Below are 23,588 nucleotides of genomic sequence, written 5' to 3' on the forward strand. Positions count from 1 at the left end.
AGGAGGAAATTTGGCTTGGATGAGGTCTAAGGTATCTTTGAGTCGGACATTGGTAAATAAAGAGGAGACATCAAAACTGACCATTATGGCAGTGTGTTGGAGTGAGAGATTTTCCATACTGGCTTTAAAGTGGGCTGAGTTTTTTTTATGTGTGAAGGTGTGTTGCCAGTATATTGTGTGAGCACTTTGGCAAAATGTTTGGCTAATTTGTATGTGGGGGAATCAATACCATCCATAATGGGAAGTAATGGTACATTCTGCTTATGAATTTTCGGTAGTCCATATAATCTGGGGGAGGGTCTAGAGTTAAAAGGTTTAAGTCTGTTAGTCACTTCCACAGGCCAAGAGGGTCAAAGTGCTCACACAATATACTGACAACACACCTTTCACACATAAAAAACTCAGCCCAGTTTAAATAATGTTGACATGAGTATAGATAAATACAAGTCAAAGAAAAGTCTCAAAACCGTCAGTCAATGCCCACAGATAACAAGAATCACTCTAATCAAGGAGAACTATTGCATTCTGCAATAGGTCAGTATTGGAAAATGAGCAGCGATGACCATCATGATCACCTACTCCAAATGTGAGAACAATATTCTAAGGTAGGTCAGATTTGTGATTTATACAGCAGGAGTTGAGGAGGAAGAAGTAGCATTTTGAAAGAAAAAAACAAATCAAGTTTTAAGGAGACTGAAAAGGCTATGGATGTCATATGCTTATGCCAGGATAAGCTAGATGTGAAAGTCAACCCAAGAGGGGATAACTGATCTCGAAAGGAAATCAAAACATTATAAAACTTTAGAGGGGGGAAGTGAAGTAGGATTTTTCTTCCAAGTAATAATACAGGATTATGATTTGATAGCATTGATATTCAATAAGTGATCTTCACCACTACTAGAAAATGGTGAGAAGATCGGTGTTTAATATACTGGTCATTGAAGACCTTGAATCATTTGAGTATTACGCAGTTTGAATGAAGAGCACTGTCATCGATAGAGGAAGTTTTTTTCACTTAGCTGCAAATCAAATTAAATCTGCCAAGAAATTATACTTGTTTTATCATTTATTCAAACATTGTAAGGATAAAACAAGAATTTCTTGGCAAGTTTGTCATCAGAAAAAATAAGGATAGAATTTGAGCTTAAAGAAAGATCACTGATTATAGGAGGAAGAGTGTAGGAAAGAGTAAGCCATCCATCATGACATGCAACAAACTACCAGAGAGAAAGCTGATAATCCAATCATAAATAGAGAATATGATGTCTTGAAAATATCAAGAGCAACCACATGAGTTTCTTGAAATCTTTCCATAAACTGTGTCCAAAGGTTGCAAGGTGAGCAAGGAGGTCTTCCTGTAGAAAAAGAATGATGGAATCTGTATTAGTGATAAATAATTGATAGGATCTCTAGGTAGTAAATAAGTTGGTGGAATATAATTTATGACAGCAAGTCATCATTCAGACTTGCAATCTTAAATTTTTTGCAACTACTGGGAGAGAGCAATGAGACAACAGTCAGACTTTTGTTTCCTTTTTAGGGACATGCTAGATAAAGGTTTGTTTCCATGCTGTTGGGTAGATGCCAGATTAATATGATATCCTATACATGGCTCCACAAAATTAACAGAACAAAATGTTTTTCAAGAATATTTTATTTTCCACAGTGTCTCCAAGAAAAATATTTGATACAACAAGCATTGTGGCATGTAAATTCCAATTATTTAATAAAAACTGAACCAAGTTTGCACAAAATGCAAATAACTCAAGCCTACAAAAACACAGGTTGTAACCACATTTCAAAGTGTCTGCAAGAAAAATATTTAATACAGCAAGCATTTTGGCATGTAAATTCTCCAAGTATCTAATAAAACCTGAATCAGGTTTGCACAAAATGCAAATCACTCAAGCCTACAAACACAGAGGATGTAACCACAACACTTCAGTCATTTTTTGGCTTGCTCAGTGAGTTAGCCTTCAGGATGGCAAGCCACCATTATTCAGAGATGATAGGCCACTGGATAATTTGAAGCTAGCCCAACACAATCAAAAGTGGCATAGTGGTTTAAAGTAAAATGAATTGTCATATTAGCACTATGAATGGTATCACAGTTTTCAGGAGACAGGAACCATTACTAGCGAAGCTGGCAAAGTTCATCCAAGGGCTACATCAACCAGAACAGACCACCATTTGGTTCAAAAACAGCAAGATAATAGTACCCTTCAATGCCTATTAACGAATTTACAACGTACAATTCATATAAATTAAAATGAAACTTTAATTTATATTACAATATATCGGCAACATCACGTTGCCATTTTCAGAGGAACTTAAAAAAAAAAGACACGTGCACGCAGGCACTACACACAGTAACTGAGGACGAAGCAGGAAGCTGTTGTTTCTCCTAAACGTCCTGATGGTGTCCCTTAGCGGGCTATGTAAGTATTCTCAGCCGTTGGGCTGAAGGTCTTCTGATGTAAGTCTCCCAAATTTGGGGAAGTCTCATGCAACCAAATTTGTTGAGGTTTGCTGAGGCTGATTTAATGAATAGCCTTTCAAATTTGAATTTACTTAGGTGTATAACCGAGGGCTTTCTTCCACCGTATTCTGTGGCGAGTATCCAGAGCATGGTCTGCAAGACCAGAGTGGCTGTACTGGTGGAAACGGATGTAGTCCTTGTGTTCTGAAATTCTGATATTCACTGTCCTGCCTGTTTGGGCAAAATAGGACAGCTTACAGCTGCAAGGGACCTGGTATACACCAGGTAGGTCTAAGGGAGGTGGTTGGTCTTTAGTGGAGTGGATAAGGGATGCCAATTTTTTATATGGTCTGTAACAAGAGGTCAAGTTATGTTTTCTTAGGATTTTGGTAATTTTTTTTTTACGAGGTGCCTGGGATGTAGGGAATGGTGATGGATTTAGAATAATCCTTGTTGTGAAGGGGGGGGGGTTAACTGGTGTCAATATTTTGGGGATTTTTTGGGGGGGGGTAACCACTGGCTGAGAAGGTGTAGAGGATGGGGTTTAGTTCAGTGGTTAGGTCAATGTCATTTGAAAAGATAAGTTTAGCCTTGTTGTGTAATGTCTTAACTCTCCATATTGTTGTGAAGGGGAGGGGGGGATTGTTGGTGAATATATCTGTCTGTATGGGTGGGTTTTCTATAAATTGAGTTCCATCAGTTTATAAAAAGGTTCCATCAGGCTGGCAGGTGACTAGTGTCTAAGAAAGGGAGGCTGTTGTTTTTCCTCCTTTTCCAGGGTGAACTTGTTTCTGGGGTGTTGATAGTTTAAGTGTGTTAGGAAGGAGAGGAGCGTATTCAGAGTCATGTGGCCAAATAGCAAACACATCATCAATGTAGCGAAGCCATATGGTTGGTTTCTGTGGGGCAGAGTTTAAGGCTTTCTCTTCAAAAGTCTCCATAAAAAAGATGGCCAAGGGTGGGGAGAGTGGTGAGCCAATGGCTGTCCCCTCTATTGGTTTGTAGAATTTTCATTGCCAAACGAAATAGCCTGAATTCATAGTGAACTGAAATAGGGCTGAGATATCAGGAGGAAATTTAGCTTGGATTAGCTCTAAAGTTTCTTTGATTGGGACATTTGTGAATAAGGAGGAGACGTCAAAACTGACCATTATGTCAGTATGTTGGAGGGTAAGGTTTTCTACGCTGGCTTTGAAATTGAATGCGGAATCCGCCACCACGTGGTGGCGGATTCCAAATCACGTGGCCAACGATATTAGATTGGATGTAGCTTGTGTTCTCACCAAAGCTAGACCACTAAAAACCAACATATCCAATAAGGAATATAAATCGCTGCAGGAATTAAAGAAAAACAAAGAAATAATAATCACCAAAGTGGATAAAGGTAACGCCACAGTAGTACTTAACCAAACGGACTACACAGGTAAACTTAAAGATCTATTATTAGATCAGACTACTTACCTCCCTATTGATTACAATCCCACCAAATCACAAATTAGAAAACTCCACAGGCTCCTTAAGAAGGTCACTTCTTGGCCTGTAGAAGTCACTAACAAATTAAAACCGTTTAACTCCATACCCCCCATATATATGGACTCCCAAAAAAAACAAAGAAAATGTGCCATTAAGTCCCATAGTGGATGGCATTGATTCCCCCACATACAAATTAGCTAAAAAATTTGGCCAAAGCACTCACACACTATACTGGCAACACACCATCACACATAAAAAACTCAGCCCGTTTCAAAGCCAGCATAGAAAACCTTACACTCAAACATAACTGACACAATGGTCAGTTTTGATGTCTCCTCCTTATTCACAAATGTCCCACTCAAAGAAACCTTAGAGCTAATCCAAACTAAATTTCCTCCTGATATCTCAGCCCTATTTCAGTTCACTATGAACTCAGGCTATTTCGTTTGGGAAGGAAAATTCTACAAACAAATATAGGGGACAGCCATGGGTTCACTACTCTCCCCACCCTTGGTCAACTTGTTTATGGAGACTTTTGAAGAGAAAGCCTTAAACTCTGCCCCCAGAAACCAACCATATGGCTTCACTACGTTGATGATATGTTCGCTATTTGGCCACATGGCTCTGATACACACCTCTCCTTCCAAACACACTAAAACAACCAACACCCCATAATCAAGTTCGCCCTGGAAAAGGAGAAAAACAACAGCCTCCCTTTCTTAGACACACTAGCCACCTGCCAGCCTGATGGAAACTTGGTTTTCTCAGTTTATAGAAAACCCATCTATACAGGCAGATACATTCACCAACAATACCCCCCCCCCTCACAACAATATGGAGTTAAGACACTACACAACAGGGCAAAACTTATCTGTTCAAATGACAATGAACCTCCCCAAAAAAATCCCCAAAATACTGACACCAGTTAACCACAACCTTCCCCCCCCCCCTCTTCACAACAAGGATTACTCCAAATCCATCACCACACCCTATATCTGAGGCACCTAGGAAAAATTACAAAAATCCTAAAAAAAATGACTTAACTTCTTGTTACAGACCATATAAAAAATTGGCATCCCTTATCCGCTCTACTAAAGACCAACCTCCCCCCCCCAGACCTACCTGGTGTATACCAGGTCCCTTGCAGCTGTAAGCTGTCCTATTTTGCCCAAACAGGCAGGACAGTGAATATCAGAATTTCAGAACACAAGGACTACATCCGTTTCCACCAGTACAGTCACTCTGGTCTTGCAGACCATGCTCTGGATACTCACCACAGAATACAGTGGAAGAAAGCCCTTGATTATACACCTAAGTAAATTCAAATTTGAAAGGCTATTCATTGAATCAGCCTCAGCCCTAAGAAACATGCCAAACCTCAACAAATTTGGTTGCATGAGACTTCCCCAAATTTGGGAGACTTATATCAGAAGACCTTCAGCCCAACGGCTGAGAATACTTACATAGCCTGCTAAGGGACACCATCAGGACTTTTAGGAGAAACAACAGCTTCCTGCTTCGTCCTCAGTTACTGTGTGTGGTGCCTGCGTGCACGTGTCTTTATTTTAAGTTCCTGTGAAAATGGCAATGTGATGTTGCCGAAATATTGGAATATAGATTAAAGTTTAATTTATATCAATTGTACGGTGTAAATTTCTTAAGTAATTTAATAAGTATGTATAACCAACGTCTAAGCCTTTCTACGAGAAAGACCTACAATGGCCTGTCATGAATTATCTCTTGAAGTTGTTGTGCCAGAGGTGAAAATATTTCCAACCATATCAATGGCAAGAAGGATCAATTCAAGTGGACTATGCAAGAAAGTCAGTGATTTGTATCCCATTAACCAGAAACCACTGCAGAGCTTGTTGAAACTGGTGCTATAAATATGTAAGTAAGAGCCCTGACAAATGGAATACACTTCTGTTCTCTGATGAATCTCATTTTAGCCCTACATACAGATACTAGATGACTGATCTAGAGAGAAAGAGGAATGTGGTATCATTCCAACAATGGTGGAATAATGATCAGTGGCAGCAATGTTGTTTTTGATAGGAATACAAACTGCACAGAGATAGCAAGAACAGATCCTAGAACTCTAGGTCCAACTTTGTAGGAGTGCAGTTGGCCCAGATTTTCTTTTCATGCATGACAATACCACTGCAGGTAGAGCTGAAGTGACAGAGGAGTAATACCCTAAAACTGAAGATATCCAACAACTGCTTTAGCTAGCACAATCAATAGACTTAAATCTGATTGAACATAGGTGGGGCATCCGTGGGTTTTGTATTGCATTGCATGCTGACAGTCACTGCCATTATTATTTGGTGAGCTCAATTCTGCTCTGATAGAAGAATTGAATTTGTTGCTCAAGAATCTTAATGATAACCTTATATCAAGAGCTAGTTGTTAAAGGGTGATCGTATGGTGTGCTGATGTTAAGGGACCATATTTTCAAGTACATTGTGTTGACATCTATAATGCAATCTGTTTAGTAATACTTATATACTTCTATGTCACTTATCCTTGTCAGTCATTTCTCACCATCTCCTAATTTTATTGTTATTCTATGGTACACCCATATACCAAATTTTGTTCTATTTCATTGCAAACTGCACAAGTTACACTGAGCAGCATATATAGATAATGCATGATATGCTTTAATTCTGATAGACAAATGTTCAGCATAAATGGAGGGATATACCATCTGGACAAGGGCACTTATTAGTATCAAGACTAATGAGGATTTTTCTGATGCCCTTCTGATGAAAAATCAGATGGTATGTTATGAGCAACTCGTAGTATTGAAGGAAGTGTTTGCCTTGGTCATTTATACAAGATATGGAAGAAATAACTGAAACCACAGTCTGTCTTGTCAAAACCACTTGCCTTTGAGTGATATCACTATAGTACCATCAGGATGTGAGAAGTGAAAACAAGGAAGTTTAGAAGTTTAGTGAGGGACCATAAGGCATGCAACTGCCAGTTGCAGAGGAAGCAAACTGATTACATTTTGACCTCATAGCCTGTTTCAACTGTAATGTAGGCTGAGTGGGAAGATGGAGTATTTGACTTGAGCTATATATTCATATGCTGTATTTTTATCATGGAGCATCAAGAACATTTTTTAGAGAACCAACATTTTAATGAAAGTAAGGGCTTGCAGTAGTATGATGAATGACATCACTCGGTCTAGTACGGATTGTTTCAGATATTTGATCAGGGAAGCTGCAAGGATTAGGAGAGCAGAAATCCTAGAGGTCATTCCATTTCACACAGTAGTGTCATAGGGTATGATGCTGAGATTGGCTGGGAGAAGCTCAATTTGTAGAAAAAGAGATGCAGAAAAGGTTATGGTCAGAGTTGCTATGAGAATAACAAGCATATACAGTATATTTGGAGGGAGAGCTGGTTAAGAAAAGGTCCAGACTGATGGGAGAATGATGGGGATTATGTAGGATTCTGGATGACAGGTTAACGATTTTTATGATGATCTGGCTTGATCTGTGAAATTTATTTCACTATGAATATTAAATTCTCTTAGGTTAGATAATTCACAGTTTAGGTAATTTTCATGTATGAAATCAACTTTTAGAGAAAAGTAATCAAGAAGAACAGCATGCATGTCTGAATTAGGAGAGCAGTTACAATAGTGAAAGCTATAAAGTGAGGTAAGGAAATCTTGAACCAGAGAGGGGAGGGAACACAAACTGGGGGACCTACTTCAGCAATAAACCATAGCAATACCCACAGAATTCACAACTCTATATCTGTTTAATGGATGATGGCATCACATTAACAAGAAGGTTTGACACATCAGGAAATTAGTTTTTACTCTAAAATTGCAGAGTATTTCCACAAATTTATAATAGTGAATGCTGATCACAGCATAACAATGAAAGAAAGGAACTGCATTAGGTAAGTAACTAGAAGTGAAGATATTTCACTTTTTTTTTCTTTTTTTTTGCATAGAGTAAAATATAGATGAAAACAATTTAATTTATTGCACAGTACACCTTGCAATAAATTAGAGAAAAGTAGTCAAGAAGAACAGCATGCGTGTCTGAATTAGGAGAGCAGTTACAATAGTGAAAGCTATAAAGTGAGGTAAGGAAATCTTGAACCAGAGGGGGGGGGGGACACAAACTGGGGACCCTACTTCAGCAATAAACCATAGCAATACCCACAGAATTCACAACTCTATATCTGTTTACTGGATGATGGCATCACATTAACAAGAAGGTTTGACACATCAGGAAATTAGTTTTTACTCTAAAATGGCAGAGTATTTCCACAAATTTAAAATAGTGAATGCTGATCACAGCATAACAGTGAAAGAAAGGAACTGCATTAGGTAAGTAACTAGAAGTGAAGATATTTCACTTTTTTTTTCTTTTTTTTTGCATAGAGTAAAATATAGATGAAAACAATTTAATTTATTGCAAAGTACACCTTAATGGATATATGGTGTACTTTGCAATAAATGATATGGTCAAATAAGTGGAAAAAATTCCCATATACAGGGTGTTCGGGATAAATTTGACATATTTATAATTAATTATATTTTTCCGTAAGTTACATGTATTAACACACACTTCTCTTCATTTAAAAGTTTGGACCCTTCTTCATTCATATACAAGATGTCAGAAAGGATGGATAGCTGGAACCCACCTGAATCATGGAAGAGAATAACTTGTATCATGATGATTCGTGCCCGCCATCAAAATAAGGATATTACGACTGCTGCCCAATGCTCCCTGAATACAGTAAAAACAATCAGGCATGAACTAGAGACTTGCAATGGTGACTACGAGGATGTAGCAAGAAGAAAGATCCCTAGCAGACGATCTGATTGCGTTCGTACAGCAGAATTCCTCGCAAATCTGCAGGAACAGGTGTTGAAGAACCCTGGCATTGGAATTCGGGCTTTGTTCGTGGAGTTGCTAACTGTAGTCAAGCCCTGGATAACAAGGGTAGCCAATGGTAGGCCGTATGTATGGCAGCAGGATTCGGCCCCTTGCCACACCTCTGGGAAAAGTCAAAAATGGTTGTCTGAAAATTTCTACGACTTCACCAGTCCAAATGTTTGGCCTCCAAACTCCCCAGACCTTAACCCCATGGATTATTTTGTATGGGGCGCAGTTGAAAAAGACACCAATCGCACTTCCAGTAATACAAAAGCCCAGTTAATGGATAAAATTAAAACAGTTTTTGCGGCCCTTCCCAGGGAGACTGTAGCATCAGCTTGTTCGAGGTTCCGAAGCAGAATTGAAGCTGTGATCGATGCTAATGGTGGTTATTTTGAGTAAATCTTGTTGATAGTATTGTAATTAACTCTGCCTGTAATGTTTTTTTGTCAATTCATTAAATTTAATAGATACAAAGAAGATTTTCTTTTTCCTTACGAAACTGTCAAATTTATCCCGAACACCCTGTATAGTAATGAATGAAAGGTAGGGGAAGAGGTTCAATACAACTGAGAATCATGGCCAAATAATTAATGGAATGGCTCCATTGTATACACATAAAAAAAGTTGTCATATCAAATAGCAACAGTGGAAGATATTTAGCTTAAAAGTTCATACTTCCATTTATACATCAATTTTAGAGTATATTCAAACATTAACATTTTGTCAATTTATTTATTTATGATTACTAACAGCAGTGAACATGAGCTTTCTTCTATTACTATTGTAAACCAAAACCTACCTTTAATGTTGAATGAGTCTGTTCTATTGCTGCTGGTGTCACTGTACAAATGATGAGGGTACATGCATTACCACCTAAGGAATTCTGAAGTATTCTAGTCAACTTTGAATCCCTGTAGTTTACAAATTGTCTACAGAATGAACAAAAGAAATATATTAAGAACACTATTAAAATATTCTCTAGATATTATGCTATACTTATAAGTAACATACAATCACATGAATATAAATTCATAAAGACAAGATAAATATTTAATAAAATTAACTTACCTGAGTATACTAAACAGCAAGTAGCACACAATGCCATCAGTGGTTAATATTACCAATCACATAACATGAAAATGCATTCCAAAACACAGAAAATATTAACATTTAAAACTAATTTTTATGGGATGCTTAACGGTCAAAGCTATATAACTGAGAAGAGACCGCCACATAGCCTTTAAAGGAATGCGGAGAACTGACCAGGGCTTCTGACCTAAAGTCCAATCCTCACCTTCTTGTGGTGCACCCTGTTGGGTATCTACCTGGATACTGAACGAACGAGGATGGGCTGCCAATTTGGAATTTAGCCGACCAAATTGTATTCTTATTGGCTTAAACCAAAATGCAAAATGATGGTACAAGATGAAAAAATTTCATGCCGGATGGAGCATCGCCTGGTTAAATTTAGCAGTTTTTCAAAGTAATTACTCCATACTTCAAGGATATCTTTATCTCCTGTTTTCATGTCACCTTCATCATCTCTAACTCCTTTTACAGAACACTTTCCTCCATTCCTAAGCTTCTTCAACAACCTCCAGAATATTTTGCCACCTTCTTGATATTTATTTTCTATATTCTTGCCAAAGTTCTCCCATGACTTTTGTTAAGCTAGTTTTACACACTGTTTAGCATTCTTGCATTTGTCTCTGTATTCTCTAAGAGCACAAGCTGACTTATTTGCCAGGAACTTTTGATATGCTTTCTTCTTTTCCTTCACTACCTCTTTAACTTCCTGTGTCCACCATGGAGTTCTGATTTTTTTATCCTTGCAGACAACTTCACCACATGCCTCTCTAGCTGAATAAATCAGAGCTTTCTTCAAGGCTTGCCACTGAATCTCCAGTGTTTGATTCCTGTTCTCATACTCTTTCATTTTTTTTTCAATAATCTTTGTGTATTTAAATCTACAGTTCACATCTGAGAGCTGCTCAACTTTTATTCACTTTAAAACTTTCTTACATTCATTCTTTTCAATATGAAATTCAATTTTATCCTGCTCAAGAATAAATAGTTATCACTTCCAAGTTCAAATCCTCTATACTCTCTGGTGTCCTGCACCAGGGAGAAAACATCACTATCAACAATAAAATAGTCAATGAGACTTCTTTTATTCCTTGCCTCTTCTCTCCATGTGAATTTGTGCACATTTTTATGTTGGAACATGGTGTTAATAATAACCAATCCGTGTCCTGAGCAGAAATCCAACAGATATTTGCCATTATTATTAGCTTTGCTCTTTTCTCCAAATTTATCCAAAATATTTTTGTATGTATCACAATCATTTCCTATTCTGCTATTTAGATCCCCAACAAGGACCAACTTTTCCTTTTTCATCGTGTCGGTTGCTTTTTCTAAAGCGCATAAAAAATTCCTCCACTTCTACCTTAGCAGAACCTTCTGTGGGACCATAGGCACATATAAGTCTCATTGTCCAGTTCCCCATTCTCATATTTGCACACATTACTCGACTTGAGACTGCCTGCCATTCAAGAAGATTAGCCTTGTATTTTGTGTTGAATACTATGACTACTCCTTCTTTTCCTTGATTGTCATTGCCTGAATATAACATTTTGTATTTATTGCTCAGAAAGATCTCACCAGTTTTTGTCTTTTTCGTCATCCCTATAATGTCAATCTGGTACTTATCTAATTCTTCAGCTAGCTCCATTTCTTTGCCATTCAGGCTTCTTATGTTGATAGTACCGATCTTTAACTCTGGTGATTTGAGTTGGGGTGTATTTTCAGATTTGTTCCAGTAGCTGACTTTTTGCTGTTCGCCCTGGTTCCATGGACAAAAACAATGGGGGCCTTGTTGAACCGGGCGATGCCCCATCCGGCACGAAATTTTGTCATGTTGTACCATCATTTTTTATTTTGGTTTAACCAATAAGAATACAATTTTGTCGGCTAAATTCCAAATTGCAAGCCCATCCTCGTTCGTTCAGTATCCAAGTAGATACCCAACAGGGTGCACCACGAAAAGGTGAGTATTGAACATTAGGTCAGAAGCCCTGGTCAATTCTCCGCATTCCTTTAACCTTCCTACCGCTAGGACGTCTATAGACGTCCAACTAAATCTGGATAAGATTCAGCCCACCTGTTTAAAGAACCTGGATAAGAAGTGCAATTTGACTGTCATGTCCATTAGAAGGTGTGATAAACCCTCACGCTGAATAGAAAGGTTAATCGGATTATCTCCTGTTCGTAGCTGCCTCTCAGTTGCCTATAACAAGAAACGGACTTTCTTGTTCCATGCTGGTGAACTGGATTTTAGTTATATATGATAGACTAAAAATAAAGAAATTATTTTTATTTTTGTTTTCTCTTTTTATTGTACAATACAATTTTAATTTCTGGATAAAATAAAGGTCTTGCATAATTTCTTCACTTAACCAATTTAATTATTTATTTTTTTGCGCTAATTTTTTTCTAATCGCTACTAGACAAAAGATTTTTCTTTGTTCTCGAAGAAATTAATTCACGATAATTATTTGGAATATTCTTTTAAAAAAAGAAAAGAAAACCGGCTGCCGACGTTCCAGGTTATATTAATTTTATTTTTGTACAAAACCATCGAAATCGAATAATACTTAACAGATTTCCTTTAGGACACGCTTGAGCAACTTTGCTTTATAGAGAATAACATGAAATTCTTTAATCATATTACTAAATTTTTTCTTCATGTTGTATAGTAATCTGTATTTTCACTTTCTTGGTTTCCTTGTATAATTGGTCATTACAAAATGAAATTAACAGTTATGATTTAAATTTATATTTTCTGCATAATTCAGATATTTTATTCTCCAATTTTTAAAGTAAGCGATACATTTGCTTATTTTTATCATTCAAAATATGTATATCAAATGTGAAATTTCATTTCCATATTTTTACAATAGAATTGAACTTTATTTCGCCTCTGATAGTTTAACCCCCCCCCCCGTTGCATTACTATCACACACCCGAAAACTGTTATGAAACATAGGTACAGGTTTTATTTAATTCGTTATTTTTCTCTAGTAATTGTTCCACATAACTTTAATTTTTCGATACTGAAACTATGTGGTGATTATTATAAATTAGCAAATTATAAATCAGACAATATACATATTTCCTGATTATTATAAATCAGGAAATTATGTGATATTCGGATACAGGTGAAATTAATATTTAAAATCACTGTCATCCTTCAAATGCAATATCAGAATAAAGAAAGTGAAAAACCCGAAGTTTCGAAATACATTTCGAAAGCCCGCTCTCGAAATGTATTGGTCTACAGACTGGATTCTGAACACGCCAATGTTTCGTGATGTTATGACTGAAAAACAATTCAGTCTCATCATGAAGTATTTGCATTTTCAGAATAATGAGGAATACGATCAGGCAACACATCCTTGCCCAGTCCTCAACAAAATTTATGATTTTCTGATGAAAATCCGTCAAAAATGTAGATCACTCTACATTCCTGAGAGAGACTTGAGTATCGATGAAAGCCTTATGCCATTCAAAGGTGGACTGAAATGTAAGCAGTATATTCCCAAAAAGAAAGCGAAGTATGGAGTACAATTTTTTATGCTTTGCGAATCGGAAAGTGGATATCTTTGGGATTTCAAACCTTATACGGGAAAGCAAACTGTAATCGAGCACGATAAATATTCGGATCTTCCCTTGTCGATGAGTGCAGTAATGCAGTTACTAGACCCTTTACTGGGGAAAGGTTACTGCATTATAATGGATAATTACTATATATGTGTCCTGAACTCGCTGATTTGCTTTTACAGCATCGTACAGATAGTTATGGTACTGTAAATGCAAAAAGGCGAGATATGCCTCCAGATCTGGCTTCAGGAAAGCTATCGAAGGGGGAAATCCGAACTTATCAGCGAGGGAAAGTCTTTGCACTACGTTGGAAAGACAAAAAAGATGTTTTTCTGCTATCTTCCCTGCACAATCCGTGGAGAAGCATGGTTTGAAGAAAGAAAAACCCATTGCTGTGTGTGCATACAACGACACTATGGGTTGAGTCGACAGGTGCGATCAGCAGCTATCATTCTACTCTGTAATGAGGAAACAGCATAAAAAATATTACAAAAAAGTGTTTGGACATGTTATTTGAATTTTGAAGTGTTTGGATTTTGTTATTTGGAACAGTTTCCTCCTGTACAAGAAAAAATGTTTGTCAACCATAACATATCTAGAATACAGAATAGAAATTGCGAAAGCATTGCTGCATGCACATGCACCTTCTTCAGCAAGCAGAGAAACAGGAAATCCTGCCAGACATCTGAGGTTGAACGCTGCTAACTCCAACCATTATCCCGAAAATCTACCACCAACGGCTAATAAAAAAAAAACCTCCACGCAAATATTATGTATGTAATAAAAAAAAATATCAGAAAGGAAACAAAAATCTGGTGCCCTGAGTGTAAAACTGCTTTATGTGTTTACCCTTGCTTCAAGGTGTTCCACGCTGTTCAAGAATTTTAAATTCTGAACAGTATGAAATAAAAAATGTTTGTTTTCAAGGCCATCAAAACAGTCCTTTTCAGGACTACAAATATTGATAGAGGGATACCCGAGTGCACTGTTTCTTTTTCATCTTGAAGGCTAATTTTTAAGTTCTTTTTATGACACAGAGAAACTGGAAGGAGTATTCCAGGTAAAGTATTTTATCAAAACAATAAAAAATAATGAAATAAAATCTACCCTATATATATATAAAATGATAAGCTTTTTTATGTCATGTTTATCGAAACGTTTTGAAACTCAGGGGCTACCCTGAGTGTCGAGTCTTCAAAATTCGAGTCATCAGAATTCAGGGGCTGAACCCCCTTTCGAGTTATCACAATTGAAGGAGAACTGGTCTACCATACCGGAACACGGGGGGTTGGGCATAGCCCCCCTAGTTAATAAATTAAATATATAAATAATAACGGGAACATTTTCACCTTGCCAACACTCAACATTGATGTGATATGGGTTCCAAATTTCTTGTTTCGGAGATATATATATATATATATATATATATATATATATATATATAACACAGTTTTGTAATAAAAATTTCTGCTACAATGAAGTTTGGCAAAATCAACAATATTATTACCACCTTATTTCTGTTTCTCGTGTGGGAGAAAAACGGTAAAATGGTACTCTTATAATTATATGAGATGTTATAATGGCAAAAATAGTAAGAAAAAAGTCATTTGCAGTTTCTCTTCAAAACACAAAGAAAGAACATTGTAAATTCAGCCAGTGGAAAAGAAAATACCACATATTTTTCTCCTGTTATCTGATTTTTTTTCTTATAGTTCAAAGAAGAAATCACTGCATATAACATGAAGTCTGCAGGAGGGAAAAAAATCTGGAAATTGGTTACATTATAACGAATAGAGAAATCATGTCAGAAAAATTATTCATGTATGATTCTAATCTCAGCAGACATAACATTTTCTTCTAGATTAGATATCTAAAGTAACTGAACCTTTGCTACTATTTTACACTAAAATGAATGGGTATGTTCCCCAAGTGATTTACGTTTGTAACAGCTGTCTTGCGAACGATTTATGAAATAAATTATCTGAAATATCCGCAGATTGCTTAGGTCTATATCCGCCCCCCAAAAAAAAAGAAGATTATGAAACGCATATGCACCTTTTCTTTGAAAATAATTCAAATCCTCTTTTTCAAGATAATTGTATGATTTAATTTCTAATTTTTGATAATAAAAGTGAAACTGATCATTATAAATTAAGCAATTATTTTGGCATAAATAATGTATAAGCATGTAAACGAAATATCAGTATTTCTGTTAGAATATAGGTAATCAACAATCGAAAAGGAAACAAGACATTCTTGACATATTCTGCACTACAGCCTGGGGCACTTTAGTGTTCTCCCCTTTCTTCTCAATAGCACTGAGAGTAATAAGCCTTCAACTTTTCCTCCAGCTAAGAGGATATTACCAAGTATTTAGAAGACGTAGATTATTTCAGAAATAGCTTCCAGCAGCAGAAGAAGTAATATTTAGATTTTTTTAAAAGAAAAACAAACACAAATAATACTACTGAACTTTCTTTTGTGTGGTATGCATATAAACAATTTTGCATGGTGAAAATATAGCATATTATTTCTAAAATTTCACATAATTTCAGCGGGCAGTAGAACAGCTGATTTTAGATTGCAAATAAATAGAACAGAATTAGAAGTTTCACAATACAATCTGATTGCCGTATATCTTTTGTCAAAATGGTAAAATGAAGTAATTGATTTTGAATGCTGTCTAGAAAACCTTTCAAACCTGTGAGTTCTAGGAGAGGATAAGGGGGGGGGGGGGGAAGCATTAGAAAATCTTCAAAATGAAAAAGGATTTTGAATCATTCCGTATATGATATTTTTCCCATTATATTTTCAACATATCTACGAGGATGTACACTAGATATTATCGTAATATGCATAATACAAGTAAATAAATAAATGACGAAGGCGAAGAATCACTGCTAAAATATCATTGGATATAAATTTTTGATACCAAAAAGACACACAATTGGAAACCGAGTAATGCAATGTAGCATTTTAACATTTTTTTTTTATTTTGTCTTTATGAATAACAAAAAATCGTTTCTAAAACTGAAATGTGATGATCCATATAATGCTATTTCGCTAGAAATGAAAGAAAAAGGACATATTTATTTCAATAAATATTGTTTAAAAATATAAATATTTGACATAATATTTTCAAAGCAAACATTTGAAAATTCTGAAATTCGAAAAAAAATTATTCAATTATTATACGTAAAGTGAAAGATCAATCAGTGCAATTCTTCCGGTGCACTGATTTGTAGAATTACCAAGTATTTATAAGACGTAGATTATTTCAGAAATAGCTTCCAGCAGCAGAAGAAGTAATATTTAGATTTTTTTAAAAGAAAAACAAACACAAATAATACTACTGAACTTTCTTTTGTGTGGTATGCATATAAACAATTTTGCACGCCGAAATTATAGCATATTATTTCTAAAATTTCACATAATTTCAGCGGGCAGTAGAACAGCTGGTTTTAGATTGCAATTAAATAGAACAGATTTAGAAGCTTCACGATACAATCTGATTGCCGTATATCTTTTGTCAAAATGGTAAAATTAAGTAATTGATTTTGAATGCTGTCTAGAAAAGCTTTCAAACCTGTATAGAAATTTAGAGTAGTTATGCAATTCAGTTCCAGGATAGAATAAGGAGGGGGGGGGGAGCATTAGAAAATCTTCAAAATGAGCAAAAATGTTGAATCATTCCGTATATGATATTTTTCACATTATATTTTCAACATATCTACGAGGTTATGCACTAGATATTATCGTAATATGCATAATACAAATAAATAAATAAATGACGAAGGGGAAGAATCACTGCTAAAATATCATTGGATATAAATTTTTGATACCAAAAAGACACAATCGGAAACCGAGTAAGGCAATTTAGCATTTTAACATTTTTTTTTATTTTGTCTTTATGAATAACAAAAAATCGTTTCTAAATCTGAAATGTGATGATCCATATAATGCTATTTCGCTAGAAACGAAAGAAAAAGGACATATTTATTTCAATAAATATTATTTAAAAATATAAATATTTGACATAATATTTTCAAAGCAAACATTTGAAAATTTTAAAATTCGAAAAAAAATTATTCAATTATTATACGTAAAGTGAAAGAACAATCAGTGCATCTCTTCCGGTGCACTGATTTGTAGAATAAAATACACCAAATTCACTATCACTAAATATATTCATTGCAAAAGCTGATCAGTAGGCATTTCAGGATTGATTTTTTTTTCGCATATGTGAAATTGGTTTCAATTTTTGGGAAGAGACACAATAAATCATTTTAGAGGCAAGAAAGGTCAAATAACTTAGGACAGTAAATGAAATTCTAAGCAACACAATAGACGTAAAGACAGGGGGAGGGGACACAAAGGTCACTCAGCAACAGTTAATCCACTAATGCTATAGAATAGCCGTAACGAGATTAACGGCGGAGGAAGGTAATGGCATGATAAAAGGTAGAATGCCGACGAAGTTTTGATCCATGAAAAAAGCTAGGGAGTGTTGAATATTTCATCCGCACCGGCCGGTTGGGAGGTTAAAGGCTATGTGGAGGTCTCTTCTCAGTTATAAAGCTTTGACCCTTATTACACCAAAACAAACTTGGGCTATGAGGACAAGTATACTGTCTACAATTGCATACATTCTATGGTTGATTTACAAAAAAATCTCACTGCCATAACAACAGCCTGTTTAACTTCATTTAGAAATTCTGATATATATGTTCCATTTGTTCACATGACAGTAAAAAAATTCCAACCAAAGATATTTATCTTTTCCAACTGTGACATGCAGGTTTTATAAATAGATATTTTATCTTTTTTCTAAATGGTTTCTTCACCAGGATGTTGCCTTCTATTTTCTTTTTATTTTGTGCACTTGGGAGGAAGGAAATTATTCATTTTACTAGCAAATATTAAATCTTTACTTTCCTCATTTAAAAAAAAAAAAACAGAAACATTGTTTTGCTTTGTTTTAGCAAATGATTTCTGATAATTCTTACAAAACTTACCAATCATTATACTCACTTTTTTTATTCATCTATTTTTTTTTTCCTTTTAAAGAATAAAACAACTTCTACCATGGTAAAGCAGAAATCCAAGAGTTTTCAAACCCAATATAACATGTTTACACAGAAAAACACATCAATGAGAAGTATCCTTTGAAACTGAAATAACATGGATACAAAGCATAAAATATTTGATATATTTCATCCACATGTGGTTAATGCATGACTGCATTAAAGTGTTACAATTTGATATCTTAAAATTAGTAATAAAAATTATATTTTGTAGAGAAACAAGTAAACAAGTCATACCTCTCTCCATCACTGAGACAACCAATGACATACCCCAGAGTTAAGAGAGATTTATTGATGTGTATGCCTTCTTTTAATCTATCACCTGTAGCACCAGTTTGTCCTGCTCTTTCAGAACCAGCCAAATCCACCAGATTCTATTTTAAAAAATAAATTTAAATATATCTTTGAAACAAATGCCGATTATCAGTATTAAATTTCTAAGATAATAAAATCAAATCTACAAGGAAAAAATCTGTTACTAGTGAAGGGTAAGAATCAGGAAGAAACACCACAAAAATACAGAAATGAAGTTTTAAAACATCTAAAGGAAAACTGTTGAAGCATGAAAAATAACAGTGGTGAGTGAGGCTGCTTATTAACGAACTGACGGAAAATATGTGAAATTTGAATTCATGATATAGAAGACTAGCTAGCTGAAAGACTACTACTATGATGCAAAAATGGAGTGAGAAGATACACAAAAGTGAGAAAAAAGATGGGAACGATTATTAAAAAAAACTTTACTTCTCATCTGAGAGACTTTTTAAATTTATTTTATTTACTTTTTTTTTTTTTGTTTCATGTAAGTCTGGCTCTCAAAGCTCATTTTAGTAAATGATATAAGTAAACGTGGACAGGCTAAGAGACAATCTGAGAATCTTAGAGACAAAGCATGGAACATTTTCAAACTATTTAAGGTATCCAATAATAATGGTGGTCTAATGTCAGACAATGAAAATCATTTGCTATTACGAGTAAGGCATCACTTAAATATATAAATGAAAAGCTGAAAGTTTTCAGAAAATATTAATGAGCACTTTGGTATATGTAAAAATACCAAAGTGCTTTGATGCATACCAGAAATTCCAAGAGAAGAATCTAAATTTAGAAAAACCAGTTACTTAACCTATCTGGTTAAGTTAAATATTACAATACAACAATTAGACTGGAACTGAAAAAAATATATATATAATAATTACAACTGTGAAGAATGATGATGGTACATTGTGCCCTTCAATTGGAAAAGGCCCAAGTTCAATTCTTGTTATGAGACCAATCTTTATACGATCTTTATTTCATTTAAAGGTGAGTTAGCAGATCTCATACGGAGGTAGCAGGGTTTTTCCCCCCCAGAAACTCAGGTTTTTCATCCTGTGTCAGGCAAATCAGCCTTCAGAACATATACAATTTACAGACAAAATATACTGTTGGTAGTGGTGGTGGACAGTAGATGACATTGGTGGTTGTTGCATGTTGTAAGGGGGAGACAGATGTGTTTAGAGGAGTGGAGTAAAGTGTCCTCCTGCGATGAATCCTTAGAAGTGTTACATAATATCTAATTGGCAATTTTAAGGACATGTATATTGAGTTGCTTTCAACAATGAAAATAATTATGAATGAAAAAGAGAAAAATCAGGCAATTATGAAATGCAACCTTGATGGTTACATTTCACAAATGCTAATATTTTAATATAATTTACAAAAATGAACTTATAATATGCATAAATTACAAAAAAAAAATAAAATAAAATAAAATAAAGTGCTTAAAAAAGCATAGCTAAAACTAATTAAAAGATGGATTCACTTACACTGAGAATGCATTTTTTAAAGACAGCAGAATTTTTTGGTCTTGTTTCAAGACAATTGTCGATGTCAAGTACAGTAAAAGACGAAATGAAATAGAATAACACTCAAACATTACATTGTGTTATAATATATATTAAGAGAAGGAGAGTTTTATCTGTAACCATTAGAATTTAAAGAAAATACACTGAAATTACTATTGATATACATACACTATCTCCCAATAATTGTCTGAACACCCCTGTTATTTGAAGTTATGGAACATTCCAGGTTTGTTAATAAGAAAAAGCAGTGTACAGATAGTAGGAAGCAGTATGGTCTGCAAGACTAGAATGGTCTTGGCATTGTCCTGCCTGTTTGGCCAGGCAGGGCAGCAAATATCAGAATTTCTGAACATGACTACATCCGTTTTCACAAGTGCAGCCATTCTGGTCTTGCAGACCATGCTCTGGATACACGCCACAGAATACGGTGGAAGAAAGCTACAGTAATTTCGAAAGACTGTTTATGGAATCAACTTAAGCCCTAAGAAACTCTCCAAACCTCAACAAATTTGGATGTATGCGACTGCCCCAAATTTGGGAGGCTTACATCAGCAGGCCTTCAGTCCAACTGCCAAGAACACCTATTTAGCCCGCTAGAGGGCACCATCAAGACTTTTAGGAGAATAGCTTCATCTCTTCATTCTCAGTTACTGTGTTGTAGTGCCTACGTGCACTTACCTTTTTTTATAAGTTCCTTTTGAAGATGGCAATTCAAAAGCAATTCGATATTTCGTGCCGTTGCCGAAATATCGAAAATATTTATTAAAGTGTAATTTAATTTATATTCGTATCTATGTTGTTCAAATCCTTAAGTGATTTAATAATTTATAATACCTAAAGTAAAAATATTCCATGCTATCCAGTGTATCTGTGAGAGGATATGTATAAAGAGTTCAACTACATCAAAATGTTGGTCATTAATAATATGATCCATGAAATCTTCCAGTCTTGACATGCTGGAGATAGAAGAGAGAACTGTAGATGTTTAAAGTCGGGAAGTTAAAAAATCAACTATAATCTCTCTGAATTATTGTAAGTCATATAGCCCTAGGAGTTCAAGAGTAATGAATTCTAATAGCATTGTTTCTGTGTTCCAATATGATACTTAAAACTCAACACCTAACTGGGATGTCGAATTCTTATTGTGATCTAAAAGTTTAATTATTTCAGATTTTGTCTCATCTCTAGAGATGTATCCATATGCAGAACGATCACACAGTAAAATGTTAAGCTTCCTGAGACTGTTATTCTGGATCAATATAGTATGTCCATTATCATGTCTCATTATAATTCTATTCTTGTTACACTTAACAGCTAAAATTACTTTCCCACTTAAACTGGCTGAGATGATATAAAGATTTAAAATAAATACAGTTTTGTAATTGGATTCTATATGCAATTAGATAAAGAATATTACAAAAAAACATTTCTACTTCATCTTTAGCAACAACTATTCTGAAAACTGTTCGTCAGAGATCAAATCTCTCCATTTCTTTCCATATGACAAAATTCTTCATGAATATTGTACTAGTTCAGGTTTCTCATATCTGGTCACTCCATGTTTTCTGGGGTCTTCCTCTTGGTCTCTTTCTCTAAGAATTTCATACAGAAATTTTTGGTATTCTTCATAAGTTCATTCTCATTAGATGTCGAAACCACTTCAAATGAGAGTTCAAAATAATTTCTTCAACACATTTTAGCTCTAAATTATTTTTTCCTAATGTTCACATTTCTTATTCTGTCTTTCCTTGTTTTTGTCAACAATGCCTTTTCTATTGCTTGCATTCTATTCATCTCTCTCTCTCTCTTTTTTTTTCTTTTAGTCTCCATGTTTCTGTTGCATAAGTCAAAATAGGCAAAAAGTAACTTTTGTTAATCAAAAGCTTGCACTTAGGAAAATGTTTATACATATTAAACATAAATTTCAGGATGGGAATTTTTTCTTCAGAGTGATGGCAAAAATCTAAACTTCAATGTAGTAATAAATTTTATTATGTAATAATGGTGAGCCTGAAACATAAATAACAGTTTTCTTAGTGTCAAGATGAGAGCTAGGAAGGGCTTCCTCCCCCTTCTTCCATAGAAGATTCTGTAAACTGTATTAAATTCCTCAGGAAATAAAACAAAACTGCAGATAGGTCAAGTGGAAATAGTAGTAATAATAATATATCAGAATCTGATAAAAAAATATCAATTTGCATAATCAAGACAATGTGTTTGAAAGGATTGAAAAGATTGTTTAATCAGACATCAGGTAAGAATTACCTATGCATCTTTATGATGTTTGAAAAGAGTTATTCTATTTAAACATTTAACTCAACCATTTGTTTTCTATATGTTTTTTGTTTAACAATTTACAAAAAAACATTCTGTGGAGGATAAAAATATAGTGATATGCTGAAATGAAAGTAGCAGACATGACTAAATTAATTTTAAAAAAGTAGTCACTTTTGTTTGAAACAATTTAATAGAGCATTAAAAGTCATTAAATAAATAAAAATTCGAATACAGTATATACAATAATTATTTAAGTACAATCTTGAAACAGGATTTCAGTTCATCATGCAAACTTCCTGGCTTCTAAACAGACTACCAAAAATTCAGAAAGATAATGACCCTTTAAGATTTACAATAAATTCTATTGGTTGTTCAACATACAAAGTTCAAAACAATATTGTGACATTCTTCATTCCTCCTCTTGTTGAGAATTCTCTAACATGTGCTAAAACTGAAGAATTCTGAAATATTATATAACTAAAACTGACATTTTTAAATCAGTTTAGAATTAATTTCACTCTTTACAAATGTTCCTCTCATAGACACACTGGAGTCAAAACAGAATAGATTTTTCTCAGATATAAAATTATTTGATTTTTCTATAAACAAAAGATATTTTTCCAGTCAAAATAAACTATACAAGGAAACTGAATGAACCAATATGGATTTGTCTTGCTACAAGAGCAAACAATTATATGGAATGTTTAGAATATAGTTGCTATCCTCTCTTTCTCAAGCCTTCTGCAGGGCTCATATATGTTGACATTTTTGCAATTTAGGTCATTTCAAGTGAAATCATTAGGAGGTTGAAGATGAATAATTTTTTTTTTCTATTTTAATCATTTATTTCATTAACCTA

General features: G+C 34.7%; 1 protein-coding gene across 1 annotated transcript in view; it reads right to left on the reverse strand.

Moving 5' to 3' along the window:
- Nucleotides 1-23,588, reverse strand: part of cmet (CENP-meta) — a 370,306-nt gene that overhangs the window by 226,825 nt on the left and 119,893 nt on the right. Inside the window, exons 9-10 of the mRNA XM_090393925.1 lie at nt 18,843-18,979; nt 9,662-9,791 (exon numbers count right to left, since the gene is read on the reverse strand). Coding sequence (XP_090250051.1) covers nt 9,662-9,791; nt 18,843-18,979 — 267 coding nt within the window. The remainder of the gene's footprint in view (nt 1-9,661; nt 9,792-18,842; nt 18,980-23,588) is intronic.

The sequence above is a fragment of the Typopeltis vanoorti genome, chromosome 6 (genome assembly GCF_054136105.1).
Source record: "Typopeltis vanoorti isolate ZY-2024b chromosome 6, IOZ_Tvanoo_1.0, whole genome shotgun sequence".
Taxonomy (NCBI): Eukaryota; Metazoa; Arthropoda; class Arachnida; order Uropygi; family Thelyphonidae; genus Typopeltis; species Typopeltis vanoorti.